This window comes from Nylanderia fulva, unplaced genomic scaffold (genome assembly GCF_048542155.1).
Source record: "Nylanderia fulva isolate GAGA-0341 unplaced genomic scaffold, ASM4854215v1 Scaffold9, whole genome shotgun sequence".
NCBI lineage: Eukaryota > Metazoa > Arthropoda > Insecta > Hymenoptera > Formicidae > Nylanderia > Nylanderia fulva.
In genome coordinates this window covers 5,330,526-5,342,530 of record NW_028191026.1, presented here as the reverse complement: position 1 = coordinate 5,342,530, position 12,005 = coordinate 5,330,526, and the positions used below count along the sequence as shown (strand labels likewise).

General features: G+C 40.1%; 2 protein-coding genes and 1 non-coding gene across 8 annotated transcripts in view; 2 read left to right on the top strand and 1 right to left on the bottom strand.

Annotated features, from left to right (window-relative positions):
- Positions 1-12,005, top strand: part of Eif4g (eukaryotic translation initiation factor 4 gamma) — a 47,177-nt gene that overhangs the window by 32,495 nt on the left and 2,677 nt on the right. For all 6 annotated transcript variants that reach the window (XM_029301536.2, XM_085489678.1, XM_085489680.1 and 3 more), the window contains 16 exons: positions 5,243-6,093; positions 6,181-6,297; positions 6,516-7,034; positions 7,144-7,220; positions 7,349-7,559; positions 7,675-7,960; positions 8,074-8,174; positions 8,290-8,456; positions 8,651-8,703; positions 8,822-9,054; positions 9,346-9,518; positions 9,746-9,825; positions 10,043-10,269; positions 11,306-11,449; positions 11,529-11,604; positions 11,819-11,968. In XM_029301536.2, the coding sequence (XP_029157369.2) occupies positions 5,243-6,093; positions 6,181-6,297; positions 6,516-7,034; positions 7,144-7,220; positions 7,349-7,559; positions 7,675-7,960; positions 8,074-8,174; positions 8,290-8,456; positions 8,651-8,703; positions 8,822-9,054; positions 9,346-9,518; positions 9,746-9,825; positions 10,043-10,269; positions 11,306-11,449; positions 11,529-11,604; positions 11,819-11,968 (3,465 nt within the window). The remainder of the gene's footprint in view (positions 1-5,242; positions 6,094-6,180; positions 6,298-6,515; positions 7,035-7,143; positions 7,221-7,348; positions 7,560-7,674; positions 7,961-8,073; positions 8,175-8,289; positions 8,457-8,650; positions 8,704-8,821; positions 9,055-9,345; positions 9,519-9,745; positions 9,826-10,042; positions 10,270-11,305; positions 11,450-11,528; positions 11,605-11,818; positions 11,969-12,005) is intronic.
- Positions 487-12,005, bottom strand: part of Burs (Cuticle-tanning hormone bursicon) — an 18,439-nt gene continuing 6,920 nt past the window's right edge. The window contains exon 5 of the mRNA XM_029301541.2: positions 487-1,210. The gene's annotated coding sequence lies outside the window, so the exon portion shown is untranslated. The remainder of the gene's footprint in view (positions 1,211-12,005) is intronic.
- On the top strand, positions 9,118-9,257 carry LOC146719683 (small nucleolar RNA SNORA53). Its single transcript, XR_014926442.1, has one exon. It is a non-coding gene; the product is annotated as a small nucleolar RNA SNORA53 (small nucleolar RNA).

Below are 12,005 nucleotides of genomic sequence, written 5' to 3'. Positions count from 1 at the left end.
AGTACAATCGAATTTGCTCGAAGACACGTGCACACTGAAATAAAAAATATTAATTTGACTAAACCTTTCAACTAAATTACTGTCTTGTTAATTACATATATTAGTATAATCAAATATACATTTTGTTATAATTTAATTTTATATGCATTTTTATATTTTTTCATATATTCAATATTCAATTGTATATTGTATTTAATATACTTACATTTTGTTATAATTTAATTTCACATGCATTTTTATATATTTTCATATATTCAATATTTAATTTTATATGTGTTCTATATTTTTTATGTATTTGATATTCAATTGTATATTGTATTTAATATTTTATATGTGTAAATGAGAAAAAAAATATTCAGTTGAAAGGGTTTAGTCGAGTGGACAAACGTTTTTCTCAGTGCACGTGTCTTTCTCTCTTTCTGTGGAAGTGCGCGGAAGAAGCAAAAATGTTCCCGCGCATCGTTTAGGAACTTTTTCGTCTCGGCGCTTTTCCGAAAGAGGGCGCGACTCGCCGCGTCCCAACCTAACGTAACCCAGCCTGATCTCAAGTCTAACCTCCAAAGCCACGAGGAGCCTCGCTCAGTCTTACTCGAGTGCATCTCGGTGTGTCATCGTTCGCTCCTGCACACGCGACTCTTACGGAAGTGTACCGCGTCGCTCTCATCGTCATCCCTCGCCAGTGTCTTCGTGACTTTGACGATAGAAAACACTTGTCTCTTCGAGTTTTTTCTTTTTTTTTTTTTTTCTTTTCCCTTCGACCGTTACAAGGACGCAAAGTGGTGCGGAACGGCCATTCGAAGTGTTTTAAATCACTGCGCGTTGATCGAATCGAAGCCGATCGTCGATTTCCACCTCGCATCGAATATCTCGGACGTAAATAAACTCGAGGGTAGACGTTCCCGCGTCGATTCACGCTCGACGAATTTCCGAAGAAAGCGTCTTGTGTTGTTGTTGTCGAGGAACGTTTGCCGGCATCGAAGTGTTTCATATTCGTGATTTAGTATAGTAGTTTTCTTTTCGTTCGAAAAGGAATGTTCGATTAGCGTGGTTTTTTTTTTCCCTTTTGACGTGCAAAACTTTTTCGAAACTTATCAAGTCCAGGCGTTCGATCAATTGTGGGCCTCAACATGAAGAAAAAGGGTAAGATTATTGTTTGTTTTCCACATTTCTCGCTTGCGATTTTGTACGAAGTTCCCTGAAATTTCCCGTGCTGCAATCAAATATTTATAAGGATACATTTATTAACTCGCTCATTTTAATGCTTAGAATTGCGATCGATACTCTGCGACTCAATTAATTCGCGGATACACGTGCTCCATCCTTCCGCTCGTTTTCCCGCCAAAAACGCATTGCTGACAATTTTTGTTTATCGAAATATTTATTGTTTATCTCATCTGTCAATTCGAGAGATCGAGAAAATCTCGGCGCTATTGTTTATATTAATTTTTTTTCCTCCTCGGAAAAGTCGAAAAAATCCGAAGCGAAGGTATGTGAAAAACGTGGAGCCCTTTACCGGATTACTTCGAGTACGACAAAAGATCTCTACCTTTTGTGCTTCGATAGAGAACCGGGTAGGAACTCCGAAGGTGGCGAAGAAAGCCGAGTCCGAAAGAGGGAGCGAGAGACGGTGACGCGACTGCGCGAAAATGGCCGACTGTCGGCGAGAATGAACGAAGGAGCCGCGCGCGCGCGCGCGGGAAGAAACGAAGGGTGAGGGAGATGACGTGAGACGACGGTGTCGGTCTCTCCTTCGTCGTCGGGGACCGGACGGCCTTCAGTAGCCAGCACGTGCTGTGCTAGCCGGCCGCATTTCACTCCGCTCTCTTCTCCCAACTCTGTTCCCCTCCTTTTTTTTTAATTTAATTGTATTTTAATTTTATTTTAACGTTTTTTTTATTAATTTTAATATTGTTTTAATTAATTTTAATTTTTAAAACATTTTTTTTTAAATTCGCCTCTTTTTCACTTCCCTCGATCACACACATATTGTACGCCCACGTAACGAATACGCTTATTATACGTCGTGTTGAAGTAAAATCTGTGTAATCACCGCCCACGAAAATAATTGTACATATATTTTTTTTTAACGCGACGAGCGCCCTATACACGCGTCGTTTTTCTTCCATTTTTTCGTCCGCCTTCCTGCCTCTCCATCTCGTTTCTCGTCCCGCGAGGAAGAAAGAGAGAGTGTCCCTGATCTCGTTAAATCTCCGAGGAATGGATTTCGGTCTAGTGAATAGCAACGCGAAACAGTGAGAAAAGAGGTGCGAAAATCAGCTGCGAAAGAAACTATATCGTCCCGGTGGATCGAGATGTACGTATTAATGAGGTTTGTCTCTCTCTCTATCTCTCTTTATCAATTTGGTGCGCGAAAAAATGTCGGTATCTCGCACTCCCTGGCAACGTGGTTCCCCGACATCTTGTGGTCTCCAACGAGACGGCGCGAAACGAGCCGAGACAAGACGAGCGCGCCTCGTTTTTGCTCTTATCTCTCTCTTATTTGTTTCATTAGATTTGTTAATTACATGCGCAATTCTACGTGGCGATATTGCGCTGATAATATTGCGCGATTCGGCCCGAATCTCCACAAAGGAGGAGATTCACGCAAATTCCGCTACTTTGCGCTTTCCGGTTTTTCGTTATTAAAAGGAAAAAAAATGAAAAATGTAAGAAAATTCTCCGTTTTCTCCGACGAGATGTAACACTTTATCCAGTCCGAATTTTCCGCCCACCACGTGGACTTGGCATCGCGATGCGAATAAAATCATACACGCCTTTTTGCGCATAGAAAATACTCGAGTAGGATTTTTTTAGTGACCTTAAAATTATGCCTCACGTAAAATTGATCGTTGGTTTAAAAATTCCGTAGCAGTACGTGGAATTGAATTTTCGGAAGACGTACATGTGCTCTTTCGCGTGGTTGGTGTGTGGCCATTTTGTGAATGATCGAAAGAGAACGCCGCACCATATTGGCTCGCCGAGGTGCACCGTCCTTCGAGAGGAATCGATCTTTGCGAGAAAAAAAATCATCCTTTGGTTCCACTTTCGAAGAGTCGATGGGAATCCTGAGAAAAATTTGCTCCGATTTTTCGGAGCAAAATTTCGCCCTTCAGCCCCACGATAATATAACAAGACTTTTATTTCGCAAATATTTCTTGAATTGCAAATAAAATAATCTCGAATAATTACGCGACATATGTAGCGCGCGATTTTTTGACAGATAACGATTTTTTTTGACAGATGGAGAATTTTTTGACAGGTGACGTTTCGAAAAATCATGTGGTTTTTTCGGAGGCGCGGATCGGCAGAAAATAGTTTTATCGTCGAAATGTTGCGCTCGGTCGAAGGAATTCTTTTCGCAGCCGGGGTCACGGCCGCTGTGCGTGCGTGAGTGCGTGAGTGCGCGCGTCAGCGTGCGCACGCGCTCGTTGCACGGCCGGGAGTCCTCTCCTCGGGCTCCCAACGCCATTTCACGAGAGGAGAACACGCGGCGTGTACGTGTGCGCCGAAAAAAATACCACGAGACTTTCGGCGCCGCCGCCGTCCCTGCGACGGAGCGACAACCTTGAGAAGCCGCGGGTGAAAGTCTTCCGCGGTTTAGAAAAAGTCATCGGAAAACGCGACGGCGGCGGCGGCGGCGACTGCTTCATAAAATACCGCAGGAGATTCTTTAACAAGACGGACCGGAAGAGAGGGCGTGTGTCAATCGCTTCGCCTTCTTTGTATTCCGTCGATAAAGTCTTGTTTCTCCGACGAATATAATTGCTTGTAATTAATGTAAAAAAATGATATCGCATCTCTCTCTCTCTCTCTCTCTATATATATATATATATAAATTTTATATATTTGTTTTATTTATCGATAAGGAGAGAAAGTAAGAGATACGTTGTTGCGAAATTTTTTGTTAAATTCGCGCGATACTCTTTGAGCCCCCGACGATGATGATCCACCAGAGCCAGGCATCGTCTAATTATATCGTCTTTCTCGAAATTTGCAGTCGCTGCGCGTCATCGTTCCTCTTCGCGTTTCAGAGATATCCCGACGCGACGATTCTTCTCGATCGGAGGATCCGATCCTCCTCCTCCCAGGAAGGAGGAGAGACCGGCTGGTCTCTCGACCTGCTTTTGTAACACGCGACTCCGATCCACTTTCGTCCGATGGTGCGTCGAGAATCGAATCCGAGACGGTCGGTGAACGTCCAATTAATTAACCGATTTCGTCAGCTGGGAGAGAAATCCGTTCGCGAAGGAAAGAAAGGAGGGATTCCTGCTATTGTACCGATTTTTCGATCCAACGTCTCCCACGAGATAAAGCGTTTTTTGTCCTCTCATTCCCGAGAGAGAGAGAGAGAGAGAGAGAGAGAGAGAGAGAGAGAGAGAGAGAGAGAGAGAGAGAGAGATACACGTTATGGAGATCGAGCCGCCTAAAATTGCGCCCCAGTGCGCCTGCTCCGTCGCGCTAACCGGCGAACAGAACTAATTTAAGAAATCCTATGTCGTGCCTGTCGGTTTGCGCCAGTTCACAGGTTAAAATAGATGCGTGAAAGTCGTCGCGGCTAGCCAGGCCCGAGGGTTTTCCGAAGTGTCTTTCAGTCGGAGAACAATCGTTCGCGGAGGTCGTCATCACGTCATCATCATCATAGTCATCGTCATCATCATCATTATCATCATAATCATAATCATAATCATAATCATCGTCGCAAGTTCCGTACCCTGGACGGAATATAGGGTCTCGGTTCGAGGCCGAATCCGCCATATGTTCGCCTCGTCGGCGACGAGATGATCGTCGCCGAGGAGGGACATTGGCGATTTTCGTTGCACGTTCTTCGTGCCGTCGCATCTACGCCACGTTTTTGGCAGGGATTTGGCAGGTTTATAAATAAATACTGAATCAGTGCCGCGGACGCAAGCGACAGAAACTCGAGCCCCATCCATCCCGACGTTGTCGTCGTCGTCGTCGTCGTCGAGGATGTGAGAAGAGAGTCGGTGTGCACGTGCACAAACATGGGCGACCGAAGAAACAGCCGTGCTAGCAGCAGCACGAGATCCAAGAGTCGTAATCGACGAGGATCCCGAGATCACGGTACCTGAAGATCTCGAGATCAAGGCCACTCTTGGCCTAGGGTCCAGGAGAACCTGGCCCCTTCGCTCTTTTCCTTTCAAGTTGATTGAAATAACGCGCGCGACTCTTCTTTCTGATGTAATTACACCTTTGTAATACGCGTTTGTTTTCTGTTCTCTAGGTAAAGCTATGCAGAAGCAAAAAAGTAAAAATAAATCGAAACGTGAGCAGCTGAATCGCAAGGGCGCCGAGAAGGAGGGCACGGATATGGATGCCTTCGTGAATACCGTACCGACAACGACCGAGCTCAAGCAGGACAACAAGGAGCAACAGCAGCAGCAGCAGCTTCAACATGTTCCCGTCTCGAGAGACAGCAATAAGGAGCCTGCCAGAGACATTAGCAAGGATATCAAGGAGAAGGACAATTATGAATCGAAGAAGGAGATTCTGTCTGTCCACCCGGTCGTGAAACCCGAGAAACAAGCTCCCGCCGAGGTGCCTAAGGAAAGCGTTCTTCCTGTACAGACGCTTCCTCACGTCGTAGACAAGGTTATTCCGCCTTGCAGCAAGGAAGCCTCCCCGAAGAGGGAGGACGACGTGAAATCGAATGCGTTCGCCGTCGACGACGTTGTCGACCACGCGTTCACCGAGGACAACTCGGAGCCTTTGGAGATCCTGGTCGACCTGGATCCCCTCGTCGCGCAGAAGAATGAGGAGAACTTCAAGGCCTCGGCGTTTCACGCGTCCAACGACGAGAAGGCGGCGGCGACGATAGCGGCGACGCCGATCGTTCCCGAGAAGCAGGAGGTCAAGGCGTCCGGCAGCACCGCGTCGTCGAACGAAGTCGCTCCCGCACCTAGACAGCCGCAGCTCAGATACGACTATAAGAAGGACCAGTGGAGTCCGGCGAATCTGAGCGGCAAGAAGATCTACGATCGCGATTTTTTAATAAGGCTCCAGTTCGAGCCCAATAGTAAAATCAAGCCGCCTAATCTCCCGAATTTACAAGCCGTTCTGAAGGACAGTATGCAGGTGTGTACGATTGATGATGATTTCATTGTTGTTACGCGTGTAATTATTTATATATGCGGTGTGTCATCAAACGTGATCCTTTTGCAGAATGCGCATAACGCCGTGGACTTGAGAGCGTTTAAGGACGCAAACATGACGAGGCATGACTCATTGATGCCAGGATTTGCAAAATCGGGAGCTCTCGGAAATCCTGGTGGAAGACTGGTAAGTTGAATTAAGGAATAAAAAAAAATATATGTCGCAAAGAAAAGTAATTGATGGACTAATAAATGATGCCGAGTAAAAGTAGTGGTCCGAAATCTCTTGACGGATAATACATATTTCCTGATTGAGTTTTTTCTCTCCTTGTCGAATTAGTTGTTACGAGTATTAATTTCCGATATTAATACAAGATGTGTTTTGTTTTTTTTTTCTTTACGCAGCCTGCAACGAAGAGAGCGAGCGAGCGGGGCAAACCAAAGCCAAACAAACCAAATGTTATTCACGTTTCTTTATCGCTCAGAGAAGACGTGAAACTCAGAGAAGCGGAAAATGCGTGGAGACCTACGAGATTAAATGCAGCTAGTCTCACCGAGGACGAGACGAAGACCGAAGCCCTCTACAAGAAAGTACGAAGTGTATTGAACAAGCTCACTCCACAAAAGTTCAACACGTTGGTCTCACAAGTTAGGAGTTTGGAGATCGATACACCCGAACGTCTGCAAGGAGTCATCAATCTGGTCTTTGAAAAGGCTGTAGATGAGCCCAGCTTCTCTGTGGAGTATGCGTTGATGTGCAAAGAACTAGGTATGATGGAGGTTGCGGGAGCCAATAACCAAGATAGCTCCGTCAACTTTAAGAAGCTCATTATCACACGTTGCCAAAAAGAGTTTGAGAAAAATCCAATTGACGACGTTGAAAGAAAAAGAAAGCTTAAGGAAATCGACGAATGTACGGATCCTGTAAGTATATCTTGTATTTTTAATTTTTTTCTTTCTGCAATCAAACATTTCATTTTTATAAATCTAATGATATTCTTAATTATCGTTTTCTTGCGTTTATTTTTATCAGGAAAAGAAGAAACTATTGTACTTGGAATTCGACGAGGAAGAACGTCGTGTACGCGTCAAGTCTGTAGGAAATATTCGGTAAATAAATGGTTTTATTTAATCATTTGTAATTGACATTTTTTTAGGGTATTTAAGTGTGAATTTGTATGTTTATCATATTAAATATATTTTATCCATTGTTTTTTTTTTTTTTTTTTTTTTTGCAGATTTATCGGAGAATTGTATAGACAACAAATATTGACTACCAAAATCATGCATCGTTGTATCCGTCACTTATTAGATCAGAATGATGAGGACAACTTGGAGTGCTTATGCAAATTGTTAACAACAATTGGCAAAGACTTGGAATTGAAAGCACAGCAGCCGCCCAGTGCTGCTACTGCTGCTGCTGCTGCTGCTGCTGCTGCTGCTATTGATGTAATGTCCTAAAACAATACTTGTTTTAATTATTCGTATCTAATTGAAACATTTAATATTCCTCAACTATAATATATCTGTATTTGAATCTGTAATTTTATTTCTTTTTATTCAGGAAATGCAAGAATACTTCAATCGAATGCAAGATATCGTCACCCGAAATAAAGATGATAGACCGAGCAAAGACGGAGTCAAAATTAGTTCGAGAATCCGTTTTATGCTTCAAGATGTTATAGATTTAAGAGCAAACAAGTGGATTCCGAGAAGAAATGAAAACAATCCCAAAACGATAGATGAAATTCAAAAAGAAGCGGAATCCGAGAGACTGGATATGCAAGTCAATAACACTTCGTTAAATCCTCCACGAAAAGATGATCGTAATAGCGACAGGAAAAGAAATCGTAAGTCTTGCTAATAACATCTATTTTCTTTGTTAAGAACACATTTTTTGCAGTATACTATATCCTAATGAATTATTTATTAATTATTATTAACAAATCATTTTTCATACTAGGTGGACCAGGTGGACCTAATGACGATGGTTGGAGTCAACCAGTAGGAAGAGTAAGACCCGTGGCATACTCGGTGGAGACAGCCAAATTGAAAATTAAGACGGTAAATAACAATTTAGATCCTTTTGTAAAATTAATATTTTATTTTTTCGCTTTCTACTATTAAAGTGTTATCATCAATTTCATCAACTTTTGTTCCTTTTTTTTTTTTTAAATAGCCACCGATGGACGATATGCAACTTGGCAACAGGGCGTCTTATCTATGGAGATCTATCCCGTCCAATTCCAATTCCAAGACAATAACCAACACAAATAAATTTGCTTGCTTGGACAATATGGCGAATTTGGATCAAGATAAAAAGATGCCACCGCTACCACTTTCTGGGTAAGTTGCACATTACTCCAAGTTATATCACAGTCATTTTATACTTTGTTATATGATGATACTTAATTACAGACTAGAGTTTCTGAATCTTCTAAAACTTATATGATTGCAAATTAATTCTGACGTTTTTCAAACTTTGAGTCAACATTTAGATGCATGTCAAACAATATATAAGTTTCTATCTATTATTATAGGTCGAGATCAACAGGTCCAAGGGAAAGTAGTCGCGACTACAGATCTTCTTATGGTATGTTTTCTCTTTCTCTCTCTCTCTCTCTCACACAAATACTTTAATACAACGTATATCACACAACGTAAAAATACTCTTTGAAAAGTAATTCTTACGAGTAATATTTTTCTTATAGATGGTAGGGGTTCTCGAAACGGCACGCATCAACCGAGTATCGCAGGTCCGAGTAGAGAAAGTCACTCGTTATTAGACAACTCGCAAAGCCGAAATGTATCGATGCTTCCGCCTGTATTGAAATCCGCGTCGGAGTCTGGCGCAATTAGCCGTAAGCCTCAAATGTCGGAGGAGGAATTCCTAAAGGCTCACAACTCTATAATAAGTCACTACTTTGAGGAACAAATTGTGGAGGTAAGTTAAAGCTTTAAAATGATACATCTATTCTAAAAGCGAAGGTATTGCGGATGCAAACAATGCACGCTCCTTAGATCCATCTCTGATTCACTAGGAGATGCTTGAGTCATTGGTGTGCAATAATATGCAATACCTTCTTTTTGGTTTTTTGCAGTAATGTTGCGATATGACGCTACTCAATTAACCAAAAAGAGGACAATATTAATGAGAGAAAATGTTTTTAAGAATATTATTCTCAAATGTCTAAATTTGATATGTAATTCGAACGTATTTTTTTTCTCTGCACAGAATACGGTACTAGAAATCCAACAAAAGTTCGATAATGCAACATTCGCCAAGTTCACGCGCGAATGCATCAATTATGTTCTGGAAAAGTCGTCCGTCGAGCGAGAATTAATTTCCAAGCTCTTATCCCATCTACTCAGGCGAAATATTCTGCATGTAGAATGTTTCAAGAGCGGGTAAGAATTCATAAAGTTATTGTAAAATAATTTCACCGTATATTTTATTATTGGTCATATATTAATTAATGATGAGAATTTTATTAAACGGAGTAAAGATACTTTTAAAGAAGATATCTTTGTGTTAGTTTGCCAAAAGGATACTGATGATTATTTTCACATCGAAATTTCATTGTACCGCATCAAGTTTTAACTCTCGTCAAATATAAACAAATATTTTGTTTCAGATTGGGAGAAGTATTAGAAATAGTTGACGATCTGGTCATTGACATACCGAAAATCTGGACGTACCTAGCGGAAATATTGTGTAAGTAAATATATGCACAATTTTGTTCTCGCCGCACTCGGCGAGATAATATATTTAAAAACAAATTTTCTTTCGTGATGACGATGCATATCTTATACCATAGAAAACTGCCGTGCGGGTAATATTATAGCTCAACAGGCCTGAATTAGAGAAATATCATAGTTTACTTGTATTATTAAAATCCGAGATTCACATATATGACAATTTTGTGTTGCAGCGCATCCTATCCAAGACGAAGCTGTCTCATTATACGATATGAAGAGTGTATTTATAAGTTTGGAGGGTCAAGGCTTCGTAGGAAAATTCATTGGCGAGCTTCTGACAAAAGTGTCTCACAATAAAGGAGGCAGATGGGTCGCCGACAAATGGGATCAAGCTGGACTCAAACTCAGTAGCTTGATTAACCCAAAATTAGAGAATGCAGAAAAGATCACCACGGAATACGTAAGTATTCCTCGCCGGTGATCGTTATTAACACAATTATGCATATAGTATACTTGTGTATGAAATTTTTGTTTTTTTATATGTATGTATGTGTGTATGTATTTTTTTTATGTATGTATGTATATATGTGTATGTATGTGTGTATGTAAATATTTCTTTTCCTTTGCCACAATATTCTTTCCTTCTTCCATACTATCTTTGAATACTGCCTTATTCATTACTTTTTTATTTATTACTGCGATCAGCTTTGATTAACACATAATCAAAGACACTAATATTTACACATGCGCACATACACGACCACCGAAATTATGTACACATACATACACACTTTTGCTTTTTTTGTATAATCTTTTTTTACATATATTTTATACTCGCTTTAATTATATTCATTTGTACATATCACACATTGCTTTTGTTTATGCACAACATTTCTACACAAATGCTAATTGATGTATATAAATTTATAATATATATTTCTTTCTGAGGCATGTATATATGCACATAAGCCTCCCAATAAATAGCGCTTTCTCTTTTTCTCTCTGCCTCGCCTGCTTTTCCTAAAATATTTTTATATAGATTATTATTGCGTTATATTATTTAACCAAGAGTGAACAAAGACAAGAAGACCAGAAGACAAAATCAAAATAGTACTTTAATTTGTACATATGCAACGAGCACATGCTATAATGGTATGAGACTGACGATCTAAAGGAGATTGTTTAATATTATATTTATTTTTCTATCTCTCTTCCTCGCGTTTACTCTTTCATTTAACTTTTACTTTGCACCTCTTTTTTTTGTTACACAAATATAAAATCAACTTTTGTCTTATCTGCTTAACTTGCAAAACTTTTCTCCTACATGCTTCTAATATCTTTATTTTTTTCTAACTTCTAGTCTTACTAATCACTCTCTTATCTGCATTAACTGTGTGAACATTTCTATAAGTAAATATATCTTCATATATATTCCTTTCTCCTTTTTTCTTTCTCTAAAGATGATTTTCAATATCTGATGAATTTTTTTTTTTTAGAATTTGGAGTTTCTGACTGGTGATTATAATAGTGCCAAAGGCTCTGCTACTACCGATCAACTCTCGTTAGAGAAAGTTCAGGAAAATCTTACAAGACTTATGAAAGAAAATACTTCTTTCGACGAAATTTGCAGTTGGATAACTGTGAGTAACATTATAAGTTGTACACGCGTTTTGTATAACTGTTTGTCGACAATCTCCAGCATACAATTTGTTGTTTCAGGCAAATGTTGGTAATAGAGATAAGGATCCCAAATTTATAAGACATTTAATGACTGCCATTTTAGAAACTACGTTAGGTATGTATACTATAAGACACTATTTTAAAAATATTTACAAGTAATGAGAAAGAAAACATGATGATACATTTTATAGAGTAGAGTAAAGATATGTATGAACTATCTTTGTGTTGTTCTTAGCCAAAAGGATACTGACGTAACTTTTAAAGACAATTGCTTTCGAAATTTGCACAACTATTATTCTCTAAATCACGTTTTTTATTTGTTTTTGCAGAACGACATCATGGTACATGGAAACTAAACCTGGATACTTTTGCGAGTTTGCAAACTTTGATTCAGCGATTCGTAGATGCGAACGAATTGCTAGAATTGCAATGCCTTTATGCAATTCAAAGATATATCAAGAAAATCGAATTTCCACCCGGTACGTATATAAAAATACGCGCCATATATGATCAATT